General features: G+C 50.0%; 1 protein-coding gene across 2 annotated transcripts in view; it reads right to left on the bottom strand.

Moving 5' to 3' along the window:
* Positions 1 to 1,685: 1,685 nt before the first annotated feature.
* Positions 1,686 to 23,857, bottom strand: part of APBA1 (amyloid beta precursor protein binding family A member 1) — a 236,500-nt gene continuing 214,328 nt past the window's right edge. For both annotated transcript variants that reach the window (XM_069574109.1, XM_069574111.1), the window contains 5 exons: positions 20,282 to 20,461; positions 16,736 to 16,948; positions 6,076 to 6,195; positions 3,996 to 4,136; positions 1,686 to 3,280 (listed from right to left, as the gene is read on the bottom strand). In XM_069574109.1, the coding sequence (XP_069430210.1) occupies positions 3,209 to 3,280; positions 3,996 to 4,136; positions 6,076 to 6,195; positions 16,736 to 16,948; positions 20,282 to 20,461 (726 nt within the window). In that variant the 3' untranslated portion in view covers positions 1,686 to 3,208. The remainder of the gene's footprint in view (positions 3,281 to 3,995; positions 4,137 to 6,075; positions 6,196 to 16,735; positions 16,949 to 20,281; positions 20,462 to 23,857) is intronic.

Genomic DNA, 23,857 nt, shown 5'->3' with positions numbered 1-23,857 from the left:
TCCCACACAGTCCTCACCATGGCCTTGACGGAGGGTCGGGACGTAAGATCAGGGTTGTGTGTCCAAGTTGGCCTCAACCAGGGAAGGGGCAGACGGACATGAAACTCAAACCAGCAAGTGGCCTTGGGAGCGGGAGAGTAAACATGCCTCAGAGGAGGTGCCCCTAATTGTAAACATTGGCAACAGCCTCACTGCTGGGCTCGGGGGCGGGTCTTATCTGTGTGCAGATGGGGTGGCGGGTGTGACCGGGATAGCGGGAGCGATGGGGAGGTAGTAGGTTACTCTGGGACTCTCTGAGGCCGGGGCTGATGGGCAATGTTGAGAATGCAGACCCGGATGCAGGGACTCAGAGTCCAGCGCCCTGTGATGGGCTCCAGGCCTAGGGGAGCAGGCTCTAGGCACTGGTCTCTGGGGGCTTCATCCTCTCGTGAACCCAAGGCTGAGGGTGGCTCCCTGAAATGGTCACATTTGAGAAGGCAGAGGCAGGGCAGGTTCTGGCGCATCCTGGCTGGACCAGGAAGAGTAGATGGATCTGGGAATCTATCCCCAAAGCTGAGTCACCAGCACGTCCAAGCCAAGTGGCAAAAGTGGCTTTTTGCCTAGGGCCATGTTTGGGAAGGCTGCTCTGTACATAGTCTTCACCATTACACAGGGTTTTCAGATATTTACATATGTAACTATATATACTGGGATGTTAGAGGGAAACAGGCCATCACTTCCCGTGAGACTTCCCAAATAGTTACTGTTAAGATCCTGCCTCTTGGTTAACTTCTGAAGATGGGCTGACTCCCCTCAGGCAGCCAGGCAGGGAAGAATACACTACAGCTGACTGAACCTCCACCAAGTTAGAGATCTGGCTCTCCGGACAGGAGGAGCCACTCTTACTGACACAAAGGTATGTGGTGAGATAATCTTATACTGAAACGTTAGTCTCCTAGGACAGTTTACCAAACTGGCAAAAACACCCATCAGACTTTCTAGATTTCTGTGCAGTAGCAATAGAAGTGTAGCCTGCCTCCTCCTCTCCTTTGGGTGAAGACACTGCATTGTAATGACTTGGGGGGCTGCACAGAGATGTGCTGGCGGGGTTCCTGTCCAGTGGCCGATCACTGACGCCTCTGAATGGGCGTGGGGGCAGGCGGCTCAAGAGTTCACTTGGGAGAAAACGGCACGAGCCTCTCCTGGTTATATCCCAATACCACCCAGAATGCTGCATTCCTGTTTTACCCACTCTCTCTGGCAAAGGTAAGGTGAACTCAGGACTCTTTAGTATTTAATTGTATGTCATCAGACACTACAGTTTGGTAAATGGTACTGAGGTTCATGGCTCCTCATGTTGGGGCTGGTCTCCTGCTTAGCAACATTGAGCTAATTGTCCTCAAAAGTTTTCCAGGGGTCCCATACTGCCCACCTTGGACCCTTGGAGAAGGGGCAGCCCCTTCCCAGGGGTAATGCGTGGGCAGCATAGCCCCTCTTTGGCAGGGTCTGACCCATGGTCACACTGGGAGTCCAGCCACTAACACCACTGAAGCACCTGGCTTTCCTGCCTAAGCAGAAAACTCAGCACAGAGATCCCAGACTGCACAACCTCTCTGGCAGAAGTCTCTCGTTCCCAGTCTTTTCTCATTCACTTTCTCCCTCCCTGAAATCCCTCTGTTCGAGGTATAAATCCACACTACCCAACATGTGCTCACCAGGTTGCTATTTCCACAGACACAACATAAATAGCCCAGATGTTGAGAACAGGGACTATAATAATATCACAAAATAGTTTCTCTTACCCTGTCTCTGTGGAGGTCACAAACGGAACAAAAACGAAAACCAAACGAAGCCACACCCCACCCACATGGAAACAAAAGTGCTCTTTGGACCAAGAGTAAGTGAAGACTGGCTCAGAATCATGGTATTACAAAAACATCTGCACTGAACTGCGGCGAACGAAACCCACGGACGTGAGGCACCTGATGGGAACACGTAACATCCCACACTAAGTAAAAGCTTTTTCAGGCCCCCAAGGCAGCAAGATGTTTTTGGAATTCATCTGGGGATCCTTAGGCATCGCTTGAGGTCACGACTGTCCCCTTAGTTTGGTGGTCTATGTACCGTGCTGGCCTCTCAAATGTCACATCCTGCCTCGTAGTCCTGAGAAGAGGAGGCTGGTCCCACCTTGGACCAGGAAGCCTAACACGATCACACCGGGTTCCTCATCTTCAAGGGGAGCAGTCCATCCTGTCCAGACTCCCAGTGTGTGTGGGGTGTGTGTGTTGGGGTGGGGGGTGCATGGGAGTCCACCAGAACCCCCCGAGCCAAGGAGCTGCTGGCAGGGCCAGACCTCAGCCTCAGAGGACTGTCTCTCTCCGGGCAGGGCTCACCAGCCCCTGTGGCCCTCACCTGTGGGGGAAGGGGCCTCAGAGAGAGGCCATGTGGGTTTTCCAGGGGCTCTGGCTGCCTCACTGGTGGTGGGTAGGAGGGCAGTGTGGAATATATGCAAGTGAGACGTGTGTACGTATGTGTGGTGTAGAAGGCGGCAGAAGTACCTGCCTGTGTTTATCTAACAGTTGGTAACTGCGGGAATCGCCCAGTTCTCTGCACAGGTATCTGCGTCCCAGTAGTTCCCCTTCTATCCCGGGGTGAAAAGGTTCACATTAGAAAATACAATTATGTTGAAACTAAAACTGGCTATAGAAGAGGCATAAGGTTGGCTCAGAAATTCTGGGAGGAAATAGTGTATGATGCCCCAAGTACCCGGTGGGCCGGCCCCCCATTACTACCATATTCCCGTGAAGTGACTGGAAGAGAGCAGAGATCGGCCCCTGGATCGTAGGCACTGCGGAATCGGCTTCTTCACCGTCCCTAGGGGCTCCTCCGAAGAGGTCTGCACCTCTTGGAAAGGGAGGGTGCGGGGTGGTGACAACCCTCCTCAGGCCCCCTCCCGCAAGGGCCCTTCCGGAAGGTCCTCGGCAGATTCTGGGTGGCTTTGACCTGCTCTCCAGCCTCAAAGGAGTGTATACAAAACTTCCCTGGCATTTAAAACAAACAAAGCAACCCGGGGAGAGAGAGAGGGAGGTCGCTGCGGATTCTCTTCCTCCGGTTCGAACCGAGTGCTGGGCGTGAGAGGGGAAGGTCCCGGTGGGCACACAGAAGCAGCACGAGAAACACAACCACAAGTGAGGAGGGGCCTCCATGCATGCCGCCGCGGGGCGCGGCCTCAGATGTAGACCGGCTGCTCCTGGGCTGTCAGCAGTCTGTACATGGCAGCCGGCATCGTCTTCATGTGGATCTGCGGGCAGAAAGACATGTCAGCGGCGGGCTGGCGCTCCGGAGCTGTGTGGGGGCCGCCGCACGGCTGGGGCACCTTTCAAGGTACACCCCTCTTCCCCCCTCCCCCACTTCTAACCTGACCCAGGCAGCCTTCAGGAAGAGCAGAATCCATGGGCTTTCTAAAACATTAGGGGTGACAGTGGAGACTGGAAACCAGTATGCTCTACTTTCCCCAAAGCTCTAGCTCTCACCAGGCTTTGGCTTTTCTTCTCTCTCTTTTTTTTTAGGAGAAACCCCCTTAAAACAGGAGGAGGACAACTGTGGGGTTTTGGCTGCTCCTGCCTCCCTCCCTCCCCCAGCAGTTCAGACCCCTGTTCAGCCTGGCCATACCAGGGAGCTGCGGATTTGACTTGAATCTGAGACTTTAATCTTGCAGGCTCATTTGGTGGGATTAGCTGGGAAAAATGGAGAAAACTGGGTAGCCACAGAGAGAATATGCCCAGATTAGAGAACTAGAAGAGAAGGTGGGTAGATGCTGTCGGAGGAGAAGGCTGAGGGGATGTGATGATGTTTTTGAGGAACAGCTCTCAGACAACCACTTGTTACTGGGTTTCAATTCTGGTCCAAGACAGTTTGGTTGTGGAGACGTGTTCAGGATATGGAAGAACTCTCAGGAGGGCTTCCTGGCTGGGACGAGGGGAGCCGGGGGACTCCCACCCAGGCTCCTCCCCTACCTCCCCCACGGCGTTGGAGAGGACGTGGACAATCTTCTCATGTGGGGTGGCCACCACGCTCTGCCCGTTGATTTCAATGATGCGGTGTCCCACGCGGACGCCTCCTCTCTCTGCTATTCCCCCTCGCATGAGGCTGCAGATCTGTCAGAGTCGAAGGCCAAATTTAGCCAGAGGCCAAGTGACCCATCCTGGGGGGGCACTGCCTGCTAGGAAACCCACTGGGGCAGGAGAGTGTCTTTTCTGGAATTTTCCACCCCTAGTGCTCTCATCTCTGAGAAGCTGCCATGGTCAGGCTTTGGACGTTTACATCTTTGTTTCTACAAGCGAGAGGGCTCTGGAGCCCCAGACGGCCCCCCTGTGTTCACACACTCTGCACAGGGAAGGCAGCACGTCCCCGGATCTCACGGCACTGTGAGTTCAGACTACTCTCACCCAAGCTCAGCTTTGGTAAAAAGAGCTGTCTGGGCCTGCCACAGAGCTGCCAGTGTTTTCAAACTGTCAGACGTAGGTTAGCGTTATCTGGGACTCAAACACTGAACTGTGTGATGCTAGCAGCTGGCTTTTTAGGGTCAGTTACCTGACTGACGCTGGGGCTAGAACCTGCTAGAACCCCACTGTGTGTGCCACAGTTTGGCCAACTGGAGGGCAGAAGCTCATCAGCCTTTTCAACTCAGTGGTCCCTGTCCCACTCCCCGTTGGCAGAAATGCTAACGTGGCTGTTTCCTGTCTCAGTGCAGCCAGGCACGGTGGTGGGCAGAGGCTGGAGGCCGGGGGGGGGCTCTGGCCTGCACACGGCAGCCGCAGGCACCCCGCCTCACCCACAAAGCAGGTGGAATTGTCCCAGAGGAACAGGGCTGACTTTTCACTCCTGACTGTGCACCTTTCTCTAAAAGCCTATGCAGATGACACTGCCTCAGCTCGGGACAACATGCTTTCTGTGTCTGTGGGGACCCTTCAGCCTGTCAGGTACTCGGGGAGCCAGGCCCTTAGGTGCTTCCCACACTTGAGATAAAACTGAGGGCTCTGCATCTCTTATAGGGCAATCCTCTGTTAACAGCTGAACAACTTCTAATATTATTCAACTTTGGAAAAACATACCCAAGGAAGTTTAAACTGATAAAAATAGGTTGTCAGATAAAAACTATAAGGAGTAACCTTGGCTCCTCTCTTCTTAAGAAGGAAATGAGGCTACATGGGTACAAAAAACAGATAAAGTGGGTTAGGTATTTCAACCCCAACTGGGAACTTCAAAGGTATTTCTTAAGACACATTTGGAATAAAATTTTAATTACCTACAAGTCAAGTAAAATTTAAGGGAGGAAAAAGTATAGGTTTTTCTATCTGAAAAGATGAACGCAAAGAGAAGGAAGGCACGTCCAAAATCTATAATATCCAGAAGGTTACAGATTTGTTACCAAAGCCTATGAGTCTAGAACAAGGCAAACCAGGATGAAAGGGGAGTAGTACCGAATATGGGGTTTCTGTCTGGGATAAAGAAAAAGTTTTGGAAGCATGGTTACAACCACTTCATGAATGTCCTATAAAGGCTCTGAATTGTATGTTTAAAAATGGTTTAAATGGTAAACTTACTACTGTGTACGTTTTATCACAATAAAGGGGAAAAAAGGGACGTACTGAGTTGACCAAAGATTTGTCTGGGTTCATCCCATAACATCTTGTGGAAAAACCCAAATGAACTTTTTGGCTAAAGTTTGAAAGCAGACATCCAAGTGATGAAAATATACTTTATCCCCAAAGTGCCAAATTCAGGTCAAGAAAGCAAGGAGGAAATCATTCACATATAAGCCCCACAGGGCAGGGTTCTCAGCCAAGGCTGTGGGGAAGGTGGGCACCTCCCAAACTGTCTCAAGTTGGCAGCTGGGAGGACCATTCTCCTCCCAGAGGAGGCACTGAATTCTCTGCCCATGGAGGAAGGGGGTCTGCCTCACCCATCCGCCCCTCTCTTGCCAGATTCTTTCTGGGAACTGACCAGCTTTAAAAAAATACCCCCCAAAGACCCAAACCCTGGGCCTTGGTTTCGTGGGTCAGACTTCTGGAAGAGGTATGGGGCTGGACTTACAATTCCGTTCTGGACGCTGAACCCCAGCTGGTAGCGAAGGTCTGGTCTCCTGATCAGCACGGTGGTTACTGGGGGACACCTCACGATATTCAGCTTCACCCGGGCCTGATTCTTCAAGCCCTGCAGTGTGAATAAAAGGGAAACCGATGACCATCGAGGCTGACACAAGGTAAGAGCAGACGGCACTGAAGGCAGAAGATGCTGCACGGAGCCTCGGTACCTGGTCAGCCCGTGCAGTGCCCCTCGTCCAGCTGGACGGCGCCCGAGCTGGACAGTCCAGGCGAAACTGTTGACCTAGGGGAGAAAACTGCTGGGCTTACATGGAGCCCTTCTGTCCTGCGAAGAGACTAGTTTCTGTGAGCAGGGAAATGGGCTGCGTGTAAGGCATCTGAAAGGAGCAGTCATCTGTACAGTTAAGAGAGAAACTGCCAAGTGTGGTTTCTGGCTTGAAGGATGAAGGATGTACAGTCTCGCTTCCAGACAGGTGAGAGACAGGCTTTCGAGAGGAACTTTACTCTGAATGTCACAGTGTAGCAGTTCCTCCTTTCCTAACAAAGGACATCTAACTCACAGCAACGGCCCAATTCATCGGGCTTGTTCTCTCTCACCCCTGAGGGTCCTACTTCCCCATTCCCTCTGCCTGTTAGGGATCTTACAGTTAGTGACCATTTCCAGGTGCACGTGGGGAGAAACAGGGCGCGGGGGCAAGACGGCACCGGGAAGACCTCCTTGGGAGACTGACGGGGGTGTTAGGACCAGCGCCGGTAGAGCAGGAAGTAGACGGAAAAAGGTCTTGGAAAGCATCTTCTGATTCCAGCTCCCTGGTAACTTACCCCTCCCTCTAAACCAGAATGGAGTGCAGAAGCATGTCGGTCTTTTAAAGATAAAGAGGGACTTCAGCTGGTTTCTGAGCCTAGACCTCCTGCACCTGATCTGACTTCAGCTGAGCCCAGGCCTGTCTTCCTGCCCTCTGAACATCTGCTCAGCAGGGACCAGGGCCTGGGGCTATGCAGAGGCACCCCTAGAAAATCACCACAAAGCCCCTCTTCCCCTCTTTCAGGCAAATGGGAAGATTCTGCCCCTGCTGGTCCCACCATCAGCTTGTGAGCCTCACCCGAGAGGAAGGGGCCAGACAAAAGTCATTCAGTCCTGAAATAGGCTTCCCTCTCCTGTCTGCAAGGTTGTGTGCTCTGCCTCAGGGACCTCCTACCTGCCCTCTGGTCCAAACTGAATGGCTACAGCAGGTGCTTTTCAGCCTGCTTCAATCGCGGCATGCAGGAAGAAAGGCTGGGTACACAGACTGCTCGGCTTGTGGCCAGAGGCCCTGCTCTGAAAGGCGAGACGGGGGAGAAGTCAGTACTCCTGTCAGACGCCTGCCTCACTGGACTCCCAGCAAGTGAGGCTAGCTGTTCAGGAAAGGTTTCAGGCCTGCCACAGCTCCTCTCCTCCAAAGGGGAGAAGCTCTTCCTAAAAGATGCTACTGCAGGGTTGAGGCAGGAGATGGATGGACCCCAGGTTGAACAGTTTCTCCCCTGTGGACAGAAACTCCATATAAGCAGGATGATGTAGGAGGCCCTGTCTAGACGAAAGACAAAAGACCACATATTCCTCATTCCTGAAGTTAGGGAGACCTCCCCGAGGACACCTGTGCAGAAACTCTCCTTGGGGGTCAAAAGAGAGAGGGTGTCACCCCACAGTAAGTGATGGCAACCTACCCACAGGCCTCTTCACTAGAATCCATCTTCGCTAAGAGACACATACACACATGGGAGGATCCTGAGATACCTAGTACACTCAGGACCAGGCAAAGCAAGATGACTGAGCAAAGAAAACTCACAAGAAACGCCCCATAAAGGTGATTGAGACTACCAGAAAGGCACAACTCTGGGCCCGCATGACATCTATCCACATACACCATATTCTTTTTCTTCCTAATCAGCACTTTACTTGTTTCACTACTTCCCGACTGTGTGTGGAAATTTGTTTCTGCACAGCTGATGGGTTAGGATCTTGCCACTGGTCCCAGGTGGTCTAGTGCCTGCCCTTGATATCTGGCTGGGAACCAAAACCCTGCCTCAGGGCGCTGCAGGCCAAGGGCACCCGAGATCAGGGGGAGTGGACATCCCGCCCTCCAGGAGGGAGCAGCCAACAGAGGAAGGGCAGGGAAAGGTGGGCTCTGTGCCACCTAGTCTAGAGCATCCCCTGGAGACGCCCCTCCCCGCATCCCACCCCCCCCCCATCATTTCACAGATGGGTCCAGTGTGTGCCCCTTACAGGTGAAGCAGAAAGAGAGGGCCCAGAGGACAAGGACAAATCTGTTTCAGCCTGCAGGGTGACCTATGAACAGAAATCTGTAAACTGCCTAGTCACTGGTGCCCGCTGTCACTCTCTAAGTGGTCTGCAGACACACTCTCTGCAGGAGGTCAGGTTTTTATGGATGAGGACACAAACACGGACATTACACCTGCCTTGTCCGAAGCTCAGTGGGGTCAGCATTGGGGTGACGGAGCCTCTGCTCAGGTCTCTGCCTTCCTCACAAGCGTCCTGCCAAGCTGAGAGGTGAAACTGGTGTTAGATGACTTCAGTGCCAACAGAATTTGTGGCAAGAGCGTGACCTGCCCCTCTGAGTGACAGGAGTGATCCACACTCCTTTTGCTTCTAAGTAATGAGGATAGCAGGGTTTTGGGCCTCTAGTTGTCTGGCTTTATGCTGGGCCAACATGTTCTCAAAGTGGGGACCCCACACAGCAGCCCCAGGATCATCAGCTACTATTGTTAGAAATGCAGGATGGGGGAGGGATGAATAAGGAGGCTGGGATTAACATGTACACACTACTATATAGAAAACAGATAATCAACAAGGGTTCACTGTATAGCACAGGGAACCAAACCCAGTATTTTTTAACGAGCTCCAAGGGAAAAGAACACAAAAAGGAATATATACGTATATAAATAATATACCTGGGCAACTGCATCACCGTGCTGTATACCTAAAACTAACACAGTATTGCAAATCAGTCCTACCTCAATAAAAAACCTGCCGAGTCTGGTCTCCAGCCAGAACTACAGAATCAGAAACTCCAGGGGTGGGACCCAATAGCCTATGTGTTAACAAGTCTTCCCAGTGGCAGGACACACACTTCCTGGGGATACACTCAATTTTCAGAACAACGGCTATAAATCGCCACTGCAGAACAACCAACTCACCTGCACTCAGGGATGATCTAAGGCATCAGTTTTCTCCTCACACCAGTGGCCAGTGTGCTCTGTGAGAGCATGGACTAGCCACACCAGGGGGAGGGCGACAACCAGTTGGCCTGGTGCCCAGATGCAGCCACCCCATGCGTGTGAGCACCCCAAGGTCATTGACCATCAAAACCCACGCTGATGACGAAACCAGCCAAACCACCTGTCACTGCACGCTGACTCCTGCCAGGCACCAACCTGGAGAGTCACAGGAGCTGTCTCCTTTAATCTCCTTGATAAACCAGCAGCTCTGATTATGCCCATTTTATAGAAGAGGAAACTGAGGCTCCACAACTCACCCAAGTTCACCCACAGCAAGACAACATCCCATGTGTGTTTATATTTAAACTCAGAACATATTCTACTCAATGATCCGCCACTCAGACAACTGGATGATGTGCGCTATTCATGAATAAGGCCTGCTCAACAGAGAAGCCAGGGAGAGTGACTGGAGAACGAACCTATGCCCCCAGCCTTGCATGGGGCCATGATTTTACTCTCCTGCCTGGGGTGAGAGTTCCTCAGGGCTCCTGCCCCCGGCTGCCCACTTCCTTTGGAGGTTCCGGGCTGTCCTCTCAACATGTGCATTGTGAGGGGTTCAGCTGAACTCCCCACCTCCAGCTGCACCCTCAGGGTCCTGAGTTGCCGTGTTCTGTGGGACTGGAGCTCCCTATGGCTGGGATTTGGCTTGCGGTGGTGTGGGTGCATCGCAGGAGCTGTCACCAGCATCTCTCTGTGGTTCTACAACAGCTCTAGGAGGCTTCTCTGGTTCCAGAAAGGTTTTCAAACAGAAGCAACAGAATGAGCTGAGGTGATTCTGCTGGAGTAAGGGCAACCTGTGAAGATCCAGGCATCCCTCCCGCACAACAGGCAGTCCCGTCACCTGTGCCCAGGGGGACATGTGCTGGGATTTTGCCCGACAGTGTGACCAGAGGGACCTGCGGAAGAGGCCTCTGCTGTGGCAGCAGACCTGGGCTCTAGCTGTGTTTCCCCCACCACAGCCCCGGGGGTCTTAGGCCCTCTGTTCTACCTCCTTCTATCTCAGTCTCCATGTCTTCAAAACAAAGGCTGACACCCACTAAGGGCTCTTCCATCTCTAGTTGTGACAATTTTGGCCCTTGTCATGTATTTTTATTCTTCCCTAAATGCGTCGGCTGACAACACCACATCTCAACCATCGTGCTTAGAAACAGCTATTTCTAACATTACAAATCCGCTTCTCTTCTGGGGGTGCTGCTCAGATACCATTTGTACATGTATTCTTTCCCCCTTGAGTGCTTCTTTCTCACCCAATCAGTAAATACTTACGGATCACCTGCAGTGTGCCAAGACACGAGGTGCTGGGAGTTGGTGGAGCTGGGCCACGGTGAGCTCAGGGGAGGGCTGTGGGCATAGGCAGGGCAGCCAGAGTCCCTTCCCTCTGTCTCCTGGTCACAAACTCCCAACCCCAACCCTGAGACAAGGAGGGGGTGGAAAACAACAGCAAAGAATGCTGCAACCAGGGCAGCCAGAGTCCCCTCCCTCTGTCTCCTCGTCACACCTCCCAGAGGCCAGAGCACTGTCAGAAACAACCCTCCAGACAAAGCTGCCTGCTGGAAGTGTTTAACCCTGCGAATCACTGGGGTGGCTCAGGTGTGCCTGTGAGGTACAGGAAGACCTTGGAGAGCTGCTGAAAAGCAAGAGAAGGACTCTGGGTTCTCCATGTTACCCAAAAAGTTCACATAGGTCCGGTAGGCTCTTTCCTTTTCTGTGAACTGATTTCAAGATGCTGATGTGTCCCTTGATCTAGACTCGGGATACTTGCTGCAAGATGAAGCTCAGAGAGACAGCAACTGAAACGGGCAGACCACACATGCACGTGCTCTGCTGCTCTTCATCTATGCTCCAAGTCGGGTTCCACGAACGTGGATTTCTCAGCTGCCCTTTTACTGGAGGTGCCAATTTAAATAAATGGTCATTTCATCCCCATGACAACAGCGGAATGGTGCAGCAAATTAAGAAATATGGTGGGAGGGTAAGAGTAGGGAAGAGGGGACGGGAAAGGCGAAGGCAGAATGGTCTCTATAGCAACAGGAAAGCAGACTTGTGATGATCCTGTTGAAGGTAAGAAAGTGGTGCTCTACTTTCAAAAAGAAAACAAACCTGAAGGGCAGGACCGTGGAGGTGAGGGTGTGAACAGGTGGTGTGCTAACACGCTTGCCTACCACTAATTATGCTTTAGGAAAAAGAAGAGCTAGGGAAGAAAGTAAAACAATTCAATACCTGTAATCTAGTCTAGAAATGTACTCTGTTCGCTGTAACCAGGGCGAGAAAAGGCCAACGTGCATCACAGTGACAAGATGCAGAACTCTCGGCTTTAGACTCTTGTTTCTCAAATTCCAAGGCTGGCCAAGTCATCATCCAGGAGTTTATTGAAAATGCAGAATCCTATCCCAGACCCACTGTTTCAGAACCTGTAGTTTAACAAGATCCCTGAGTGATTCAAATCAGAGTTTGCAAAGCACTGATTTACCAGGATGAGAGCTGCTCATTAAATTCATTGCAAGGAACACAGACACAGCACTGAAGCAAGTAATACTAACGTGAAGCCTTGAAGAAGCCCAGAATGGTCCCCTGCAGTGGCCTAGAGGGTGGGGTGGGGCAGTGTGAGCATCTGCTCAGGTACAGGCAAGAGAGAGATGTTTTTAGATAAAAACAAGAATATAAGCCATTAAATATCTTCATCCCATGCTGGTAGTTCTAGCTGAAACCAGTAGGAAAATCCTCAGGGTGGGAGTGGGGAGAGGGGATGTGGTTGGGCCGATCACATTTTTCCACTTGACAAGGTCGTGCATCCTGCAGCGCCATCCTAGCTGGGGCCTGCCTGCTAAGTACTTCTCTGCCAGGGGTGGCCACAAGGGTGCAGTCTTTCCTCCTTTCCATCTTCATCAGTTACATCTGTTTGCATCACCACATGGCCTTTTAATTTTCCAATTCCAGAGAGACTCCATTTATAGACATCAAAGGTCAGCTGCATGTGCAAACAAACCTTTTCCCCTTAGGAAACTGCCCAATGTGCCGACCGAATCCTGCGCTAGTCGGTCTCCACCTTGCTTGTGAGGCACCGGACAGCAGGCCAGTCCCTGGGTGGCACCACGGGAAGGCAGTGCAGGCCTCATGGGTCTCACAGCCTCACCCTGTCTGCCTCCTTAGTGCACAGGCAGCGAGCGGTGGAGGGGGTACCGGACATGTCTGCACCTTCTGAATAGCTGATGACTTATCTGTGAACTGGATGTCTGCCATTGCCCTCCCTCATGGGCTACCTTTTATGAAGAGGAAGGAAGGTGGCCAGTGCCAAGGGCTGAGTGCTGCCCGGCTGGTGTGTAATAGGCTCAGGTATACAGCCCCACAGTCCTTAGGAAGCCTGGCTTCTTCCCACCCAGGCCCCAGCCCCAGCTCAAGTTATCCTCTCTTCTGGCTTCTCCTCCCCAAACCTCTCCCCAAACCAGGTACAGATCAACCTCCACCTTCCCTCACCAACCTCCCTTTCTCTCCCACACTGAACTATCTCCCAAGGCAGGCTTTCTCAACTTACAGACACTGGGCTGGGTGTTCCTTAGTTGGGCGGCTCATCCTGTGTATTTTAGGACATTTGGTAGCATCCCTGACCTTAGGAGAGTCCCTGGGACAGCAAGGAGATCAAACCAGTCCATCCTAAAGGAAGTCAACCCTGAATATTCATTGCAAGGACTGATGCTGAAGCTCCAATACTTTGACCACCTGATGCAAAGAGAAGACTCATTGGAAAAGACCCTGATGCTGGGGAAAATTGAGGGCAGGAGGAGAAGGGGAAGACAGAGGATGAGATGGTTGGATGGCATCACCGACTCAATGGACATGAGTGAGCAAGCTCCGGGAGTTGGTGATGGACAGGGAGGCCTGGTGTGCCGCAGTCCATGGGGTTGCAAAGAGTCGGACATGACTGAGTGACTGAACAACAACTGACCTCTACCCACTGGATGCCAGTATCTCCTCCTCCTTAGTGGTGATGACCCAAACTGTCTTCAGACACTGCCCAATGTCCCCCACAGAGGTCAAGATCCCCCAAGCTGAGAACAACTTCCCTAGAGTCTGATCACAGATGCTGCTGGAATGATATCAGGGTGGCCGAGCAACCTGGCTTCAGTACTGACACGCTATACGACCTTGAATGATTGTATCCTCTTCTATGCCTGTTTCCTAGCTTGCATAATGGTACCTACCCTCCAGGAGGCCGCTGTAGGGTTTTTCAAGTGAACATACACATTCTAGAATGGTCTAGGTGCACAGCACTCAGTCACTGCTAGAATCAGTCCTTTCATTCACTCCTCCCCAACGAAGCCAAGCTCCTTGGGATGCAGACGGTATCTAATACAGCTCTGATTCTCGGGGCCCCTCAGCAGTTCACACACATGCACAGGTGATCAATAAGTAACTTGCTTCTGGTGTGAAAGTGCATGTGTGAACCTTGGCATGTGGTGAGTGAGAAGCCAGAGGTGGGTCCTGTCTTTCTATTCCTGGCCCTCCCTGGCTTTTCCACACGATCATACCATCAGGTCAGCCTTCCCAGGCTGGCTCAAACCTCTCTCTCCCCAAGACAAACCTAGTCCACTGTCCGTCAATTCCAGGAGAAATTCCCAAAGGCCAGTTTCCTTCTGGTATCCACCTGGGTCTTAACCCTCCTTCAATACCCACCAAGATCCCACCACCACCAATCTACTCTAAATGCTCTTAGCATCTCAGCTCTATGTTGCCATGAGGGTTCACTGAATCCTTTCAATGATAATTATCCCCCAGATGCATACTGTCCTTCTGGCTCCTCCACAGTTCAGCTCAGCCTAACAGAAGCCCAGTTAACCATGTTTGAATGAATATGTATGTTTTAAAGCAGGTTCTTTAATCTTATATTTAATGTATGTTAAACAAGAGGTAAAATTTAAGTGTAAGATATAACAAAAAGAAATGAGGCCAGAGAGGGCTATTTCTTTCTGGGTGTGATTATGAGTTTCTTTCATTAAAAACAAACAGGCAAAACAAAGTGAAAAGACAACCGTCAGACTGGGAGAAGATATTCGCAGACAAGGCAACCAAGAAGGGCTTAAAATCCAAACTATTCAAACAGCTCATACAACTCAACAACAACAAAAAACCCCAACTGAAAAATGGGCAGAAAACCTAAATAGACATTTCTCCAAAGAAGAAATACAGATGGTCAATAGGTACATGAGAACATGCTCAGCATCGCTAATTATTCAGTTCAGTTGCTCAGTCGTATCCGACTCTTTGCAACCCCATGAATCGCAGCACGCCAGGCCTCCTTGTCCATCACCAACTCCCGGAGTTCACTCAGACTCATGTCCATCGAGTCCATGATGCCATTCAGCCATCTCATCCTCTGTCGTCCCCTTCTCCTCCTGCCCCCAATCCCTCCCAGCATCAGAGTCTTTTCCAATGAGTCAACTCTCCGTATAAGGTGGCCAAAGTACTGGAGTTTCAGCTTTCGCATCATTCCTTCCAAAGAAATCCCAGGGCTGATCTCCTTCAGAATGGACTGGTTGGCTCTTCTTTAGAGAAAGGCAAATCAAAACTACAATGAGGTACCATCTCACTCCAGTCAGGATGAACCTCATTAAGAAGTCTGTAAAAAACAAATGCTGAGAAGGTTTAGAGAAAACGGAACCCTTCTACACTGCTGGTGAAAATATAAGTTGGTGCAGCCACCATGGAAAACAGTATGGAGGTTCCTCAGAACACTAAAAATAAAATTACCATATGATCCGGCAATCCTACTCCTGGGCACATATCCAGACAAAACTATAATTCAAAAAGATACATGCATCCCTGTGTTCACGGCAGCACTATCCACAGTAGACGAGGCATGGAAGCAAACTAAATGTCTGCACCGATGAATGGATAAAGAAGATGTGGTTCACATATACAACAGCACGCCACTCAGCCATAATAGAGAACGCAAAAATGCCATTTGCAGCAACACGGAGGCAACCAAGTGAAGTCAGCCCAAGGGAGAAACAGACACCACATGGCATCACGCATATGCGCCTCTAAACTATGACAGAGATAGCCCATCTATGAGACAGAAACACGAAGACAGACTAGACTGGCGGTTGCCAAGGTGGGGGGAGCTGGGAGAGGGATGAAGTGGGAGGCTGGCGTTAGTAGATGGAAGCTTTTAGACATAGACTGGATAAACAGCAGGTCCTACTGTCTAGCACAGAGAACTATAATTCAGTGTCCTATGATAAACCATAATGGAAAAGAATATACAATAAAGAATGTATATGTGTGTATAACTGAATCCCTTTACTGTACAGCAGAAATTAACACACTGTAAATCAACTATACTTCAATAAAAATATTGAGTGAAAAGCAGGCAAAAAGAGAAAAATTCCTGTATAACATTAAAAAAGGAAAAAACAAGCTGTCCTATACACTTACCTTGACCTTTCCTCCACCCGAGGCCCCTTGGCCAAGGATATTGTCTCTTGAGATTTTCTCCTGCTTAGAATAACTATTACATGAATTCATATTTATTCTCTCTCATACTCACACGCAGAGCTATGCTCTAGTTGACAGGCTTTCAGGAAACCCCAAGGAACCAGAGAAAGTCATAGGATCCCAATGTGCCTGTACCTCAGTGCTTGCTACAGAGCTAGAAGGGTCTCCAGATACTGTGGTGGGGGGAAATATTCTTGTTCCTATGGCCATGCAATCAGAAAATTCCAATGTGCTCAAGAGACTATACTTGCATGCTTTGTTTTTAAGAAAATATAATTTCTTCCCCTTAAATACTCATATTCAATTTTCCTTTAAGTAGCTCTTCTCAGTCTTATGAAACAGCATAAATTCAGGTTGAACAAGAAATAATTATGTTCAGGTTGCAGAAGGTGTACACAGATGGTACCAGTTTCCTTCCTTCCACTTGGCATGTGAGAATCATGTTATGCCGGCTCTGGGGAGCACACACTCACCTGGATCACAGTGGAGGACAGTGCTCTGGCATCTGAAGCATTTCCTTGACTTGTGATAGGGATGGCAAGTCACCTCAGGCACACCTAGCTGACTCTATGTGGTGTCTCGATTACTGAGCTGAGGAAAATTCTGTTGAGGCCGAGTCTTAGTGGGAGATAGTGCTGTGATTGATTAGTGATGTCTGCAATGGGCATGGTGTTAGTCAGTGGTGTTACGTGAGCTAAATATACACCATCACTGAAAAAACAGTTTTAGGGAGGATTCTGTACAGAGGAAAAACAGCTCAAGTGCAAGTCCATGCCTTTTGTATTTGTGTCTTTCTTAGTGTTTGGTACTCAGAATATGTTCAATGACTTCATGTCATTTTGGGTCTACAATGGCATTGGACTCTTCCTATCTCTGGTTACCTTAATAATGCTCTGGCAGGTCGACAGAGGCAGGCCCACCAGGCTGGTGCCGTTGATGGACATGATCTGGTCCCCAATACTCAGCTTCCCTGACTTCTCTGCTGGGCCTCCGTGCATCATGTTGGCTATGATCACAGTTGGCAAGATGGATCCCCAGCCAGACTCCACGATCACCACACCTAGGATTTCCCCTTTCTGCTTCTCTATGAAGACCTGAAAGGAGAAACACAACACTTACAAAGGCTGAATCAGCAACCATCCAGGGTAGAGAGAGAAGTCAAGGCATTTCCCCTGTTCCTGTCCTGATGAAACATGACAGACACTTCCCTGATGACTCCAACCCAGATGAAAGCTGTCCTCTCTGTATTCCATGGCATCTGGGGCTGATAAGAAATGATGTCATGCAGGCACATACCCCTTTTTTTGTAATTCTTGTTCCGTAAAAGCCATCCTGCCTTGGGGCTTCCCAGTGGCTCAGTGGTAAAGAATCTACCTGCCAATGCAGGAGATGGAAGAGATGCAGGTTCAATCCCTGAGTCAGGAAGACCCTCTGGAGTAGGAATGGCTACCCACTCCAGTATTCTTGCCTGGAAAATCCTATGGACAAAGGATCCTGGCAGGATACAGTCCACAGGGTCACAAAGAGTCAGACTTGTGCAAGTCAGACTCAGCACTTGTACCTGCCTTGGTGCTACAACCACAAGGGGTGTCATATTTTGTTTGTTTTTCCTGTAGTCCCCAGCGAAGGGCAAAAGAGACTGTAGGTGGGGGCTTTGGTGGGATCTTATGGTTTCCAGAATAGCTTTTGGATTCTAGCACAGATCCCCTGTTTCACAGTGCCTCATAAATTCCCTCCAACATTAAAGATTTTTGAGTTAAAAATAAACATGCATTATAGAAACACTTCTCTGCAACAAGAAAGTTAAGAAAAAAGAAAAAGGTTGGAAGTGCAAAAACACCGGCCCTAGATGTGCGTCATTACTGTGGCTTTCCCCAGCTGGGCAGAGAAGCCGGGAGCTGATTTCAGATACGTTCAGTTTGATAAGGCAGACATACCATAGACAGGTGAGACGCTTCTTGGAAGCAACCAACAGAGTATGTGTGTATTTATTTCTTCATATTTACAAATCCACACATGCTCAAACATATACTGGAATGGGGGCTGCTGGGGCCTGACAAAGTCCCTTCACGGGCTGGTGTCCTCCTCGCTGTTGCTGTCGCTCACAACTGGCCCTTTTCCTGGAGAATTGCCCTAAGCCACATGGCAGTCACCACCTCCTGGGAGTTTAACCGTGTGCCCCTTCACCCCCCAAATCCATACATTGGAGCCCTAACTCCTAGTACCTCCAAATATGAACTTGTTTAGAGATCGGGCCTTTTCATAGGCAATCAAGTTAAAATAAAAATGATTAGGTTGAGTCCTAGCTCAATATGATTAGTATCTTTATAAAAAGGGGAAATGTGGCCACAGAGACATGCACAGAGTGAAGACAGAGAGGGGAGAAGGTGACCATCTACAAGCGAATGAGAGGCCTGGGACAGATCTTCCCCCTCACAGTCCCTCGGAGGAACCAAGCCTGCAGACACCCTGATCTCAGGCCTCCAGCCTCTAGAACTGGAAGACAATGCATTTCTGCTGTGGAAGCCCTCAGTCTGGGGAACTCTGAGCACAGGCACACTCACCTATCTCCTCCGTCTGACCTCACTGCCAATGACTGATGAGCGCTGGGCCCAGGCCTGCAAGCTCTTTTGGCTCCAGGTGGGACAAAACAGTCCTGTGATGTGTGACCCAGTGCTTTCATTTGGATCAGAGGATGCTCATCCCAAGCGAGGCCACAGTCCTCCGTGGCATCCCCACCACCCTCGTGCACACACTCACTGTTTCCTGAGTGCACCCTGCCCCCACCTCCCCTTGAACCAGAATTCTCATCTCACGTTTTGCTTCCAGGGAACCTAGGACACCTAGTATCCATGAGTGAATTAAAAGATCACTGGCCCACATCTTGGGCATAAAGTCCAGGCCCCTCACCTTGGCTGGACTCTCAAGCCTGCCATTTCTGACCCAGGCCCTGCATACTCTCATACAGTCCAGCCTCAATGCCTCATCCGTGGCTCCCCAGATGATTCCTGAGTGTGTGAAACCTCATGCTTCTGTTACTGAGGCCCAGCTCTCTGCGCTCCTCTACACTTCTCAGAGAATACCCAGACCCCACAGCAGGTCAGATGGCCCTGCTTTCCTCTAGCTGTTCCTGCAGAGCTCGGTCCCAAGGGGAGCCCAGCACCCCTCATCTGACCCCAGAAAGCCGGGACCAGCTCCACTCTGCCAGGCACAGCTGTCTCTGAATAGTGCCCATCCAGCATCATCATTTAAGATCCTCCCTGTTATAAATCATGAGAAACGCTGGACTGGAAGAAACACAAGCTTGAATCAAGATTGCCGGGAGAAATATCAATAACCTCAGATATGCAGATGACACCACCCTTATGGCAGAAAGTGAAGAGGAACTAAAGAGCCTCTTGATGAAAGTGAAAGAGGAGAGTGAAAAAGTTGGCCTAACGCTCAATATTCAGAAAACAAAGATCATGGCATCCAGTCCCATCACTTCGTGGGAAATAGATGGGGAAACAGTGGCAACAGTGTCAGATTTTATTTTTGGGGGCTCCAAAATCACTGCAGATGGTGACTGCAGCCATGAAATTAAAAGACGCTTACTCCTTGGAAGAAAACTTATGACCAACCTAGATAGCATATTCAAAAGCAGAGACATTACTTTACCGACTAAGGTCCATCTAGTCAAGGCTATGGTTTTTCCTGTGGTCATGTAGGGATGTGAGAGTTGGATTGTGAAGAAGGCTGAGTGCTGAAGAATTGATGCTTTTGAACTATGGTGTTGGAGAAGACTCTTGAGAGTCCCTTGGAGATCTAGCCAATCCATTCTGAAGGAGATCAGCCCTGGGATTTTTTTGGAAGGAATGATGCTAAAGCTGAAACTCTAGTACTTTGGCCACCTCATGTGAAGAGTTGACTCATTGGAAAAGACTCTGATGCTGGGAGGGATTGAGGGCAGGAGGAGAAGGGGACGACCGAGGATGAGATGGCTGGATGGTATCACGGACTCGATGGACGTGAGTCTGAGTGAACTCTGGGAGTTGGTGATGGACAAGGAGGCCTGGCGTGCTGCGATTCATGGGGTCGCAAAGAGTCGGACATGACTGAGCGACTGAACTGAACTGAACTGTTATAAATGTGCCTTTTCCTAGATCGGGAGCTTGTAAAGACAGGGTTTAGGTCCTGTCTGGTTCTGGAACCCATCCCCAAAGTCAGCTGTGGGTCACAGAGGGCAGAGGACACCCTGCCTCACTGGCCACGGCCCTCAGCTGAAGTCTTTAAGAACCTGGGCCACACATGCGGGGAGCCAGAGACGGGCCTGAGCGCTCTGCGATGTCCTGCACACACCGCGCTCCACCCCAGCACCCTGCCTTCCCCTCCTCGGTGGGCAGGCCCAGCCGGCCCAGCCTGGGCAACAGGTTCAGGGAGGTACTTGCATCTTTGCAGTTTTCCGACTTGGAGAAGTGGATGAGGTCGTCGTTGTACATGTCTTGGGTGTTGAGCAGGTCGCTGTACTCCTTCTGGCTGAGATCTTCGGGGTTAATCCCATTGGCCCTGAGGAACTCCTGGTAGGCCACGCTGAAGGCCTGCCCGATGGACTGTGCGATCAGCTGGGCCTGGAGAGGAGAGACAGGGTCAGCAGGCCAGTGCTGCCGGTAGATGACCCAGGTCCCTGAAGACTGCCTGAAGTCTGCTGGGCCCTAGGCACTGGCTAGCCTGGCTGGCCCAGCGGGTCTCCATGGCGCAGCGGTGCCTTCTAGAGGGCATTTCCAAAATTAGCGGCAACATTTTTTACTATGACAATGATCATAGGGAGCTCCCAGCATTCAGTGGACAGGAGTCAGAGATGCTCTGACACAGCTTACTGCTGTGCAAAGGACAGTCTTGCCCAGGATGAGCTGTTTTACATCCTGCACAATTTTAAGATATCCCCCCCAGACATTCATGTACATATAACACCTGTGCTCAGTTACCTGAGTCTAGGTTTATATAAAACTACAAGACTTACTGCGTGGCTCTAAAACACAGTGAATGTTTCCAGAATATAACTATTATGTGAACTGAGAAAAGATGTTTTATCCAACACTTTACCACGAGTAAGCTTCATGACTTTAGAAAATCATCAGCATCAATGCTGTTTGTGAAATTATCTCCGTCATTCTGCACACTGGCTATGGAGTGTAGAGGTTCTTCATGCGTGTGTGTGTGTGTGTGCGCACGAATGTGTCTATCAACTACTTTATGATAGCTATCAACAATCTTATTTTAGCTTTCCTTTTATTTCTCCTTTGTATTACATTTATGGCAATAATTTGGTTATTTTGTGAAAACTTTTTCAGAAAAGGAGATTAAATGATCTATGAATTTCATTCATATTGTCTATGAGCGGGGCATTACAAAATATTTGCTATGTGAAAGGACTGTTGGGTCCAACAGAATTGAGAACCTTGGTCGAGTCCAACCCTGCATTTTCTAGGTGAGGAGGCTGAGAGGCCCAGAGATACAAAGGAACCTGTTCAGGGTCACACAGCTCACAGGATGGGAACTCTGCTTCCGTTGATCTTTTTCCTGCACTGGAATTTGATAACCTTTCCCTGCATTAATTAATTAACATCACAACTTGGGAGAGCCAGCAGCAACCAAGCCTGTGCCACATCACATCCCATATAAACAGCATCATATAAATTCACGTCAAGTCTATGATGAAAGTATGACTGGTCCACAAGCCTTCATGCTAAGCTCTGAGGGCAGTGTTTAAGAATTCAGAAATGTTCAACTTTTAGAAAGGTAACAGAGTGCATACATCATACATTGTGTAAAAACCCCACTAGAGCTTGGAGAAGTGCCTAAACACACTCAGTAATACTCCTGCAACAAAATGTGTGAGATTCACAGTAAGCTGGACAAATCCTATAAAGTGTCTCATCGCAGCTCAGAGCAAGCTTATCAGCCAAATGAGTATAAAAATCTCTTTTGTTTCTCAGAGCTCTTAGACTTTAAAACTGCGTACGTACTGTTTCCTTGTTTGCATTGGGGAGATGAGGAAAAGGAGGTTGAAAGCTTAAGTTGGGGTGGGGTTGGAGGCTGAGAATCCTGGCAGCTTAATTCCAGAGCCGACCTCCTGCCCACCCCTGGTACTGCTGCTCTCTCAAATTCCAGTGGGTAGAAAACCCACAAAACAACAACATGCTCTAGGGCAATGTTTCAAACACACAACTCTCATCTCCATCCCTCCTTTCCCTATCTTTAGTCATTTTTGCTGAAAGCAGTTAACTAACAGTGATATCAGAACTTTCTGCGTGGTTGGCTTGCGGGAAAGAAATGCTGCTTAACATTTCTCACTCTGAGAGTCTGGTGACATCACATGTCATGTGAAGGACCACCACACTGCCTCCTGCTGAGGCATCGCTGTGGGCATCAGAGGCTTGTGTGAACAGACAAACTGAAAAAAGTGTCTGAGAACACAGTCAGTGGGCTTTCCGACCATTGTGAGTGGAGGCACCGGGCCAACAGCTCAGACTACTCTCATCTCTGCTGGGTCTACCTGAGCCACACGGCAGCCTGTTCTATAGAAACTGAGCAGCTGCACAGCCCGTACATGGAGGTGGGATTCACATGTGGGTCTCCCAGCTCCGGAGCCCATGCTCTCCTCTTCTATCCTGGGCCTTGGAAGCAAAGATTTCTAGGTCCACTCTTGCTTCTTCCTTCTTCCCCTTCATTGTCTCTCCTACAGACGCAAAGGAGCCCCAAGGGAGACAAAGCCCTCCTTTAGGAGCAGCAAGCCTGGGAGAGGTGGCTGAGGGCTGAACGGGCACCTCATGCCTGGTAGGCAGAGCTAATGCCATCTTTTCGCAGGCCTGCAGGACACATGAAACAATGTTCTAAATGTTACTCTGTTGGAGCTTTACAAGAACCTTCTCCCAGTTTGCAAGTTTGGTCTCAGTTTTACAGGAAAAGTGGAGACAATGGCCAGGACAGGTGCTTCAAAGCTCTCTGTCTTCTCAGCAACCTGTCCCTGAAGCTGAGAACCAGACTAGTAAAAGTTGGTATAAACATGTAAGCGTCTCCTCCTGTCTGAGGCTACAGCCATGAGGGCTCTGCTTCCCTGGAGAATTGCCTCTGACTCCTAACTTCTTAGAGGCAGGCCATTACTGTGGCTCAATGAATACTCTCTGGCAGAAAAATAGCCCCTTTTAAGGAGCCAAGGCTACCGGCAGCAATTTTCCTTAAGTAGATAAAGTCTCTCTGCTCAATATGAGAAAGATAGCTTGTTTCACTGTGGCAGGAGGAAAATTTATCTCAGTCAATGGCACTGACCTGGCCATCTCCGGGCAGGCTCTATAGTTTGAAACCATCGTGGGGCTGTGGCCCTGGCCTGGAGGGAGCTGCCAAGGCCTGTTGAGCTTTGGAAAAAGGATGGTGCTGAAATAGCTTGAAGCCCGGTGGCCTTGCCAGCAATTCTAGGGACAACTGGAGAAGAAGGCTGAAGGGAAGGAGGAGCCCCACCTCTGTTTTAAATTAGCTTCCTCTGCTGACTTTATCATGTGGAGAGACGGGTGTCAGGAATCCCTGGCTTTCTGACTGGAGGAGCAGTTGGATTTGCAAAGGAGTGGGCGGCTGGTGCTCATGCCATGTGGAGGGGCAGGGACGCCAACTTTCCTGTTAGGAAAGGGCAGTCCTGCACAGCCCTCTAGCGTCTGGTCTCCTTGCCTTTCCCCATACTCCGTCAGCAGGCCTCTGTCTCAGGGCCTCTGCACCTGTTCTTTCCTTACTTTCAACTCTACTCAGGTTTGGCTCCAATGTGACTTCTGAAAGGACTCTGATCATTGCTCTACCTGAAACAGCCCCTGCCCCTCTATCCCTTGACCTAGTTTTTCCTGAGTAAACATTCTTCTGCCTAACTTTACATTAAGTATATTTATCTATTCATTTTCTGTCTCTCTACAACCTTCACGAGGAGTACCTTATCTGTTTTACTCAGCCTCATATCCCCAGCACTAAAACAGGGCTTG

The sequence above is a fragment of the Ovis canadensis genome, chromosome 2 (genome assembly GCF_042477335.2).
Source record: "Ovis canadensis isolate MfBH-ARS-UI-01 breed Bighorn chromosome 2, ARS-UI_OviCan_v2, whole genome shotgun sequence".
NCBI classification, from domain to species: domain Eukaryota; kingdom Metazoa; phylum Chordata; class Mammalia; order Artiodactyla; family Bovidae; genus Ovis; species Ovis canadensis.
Note: the sequence above shows the minus strand (reverse complement) of the source record. Positions and strands in the feature narration are given on the sequence as shown.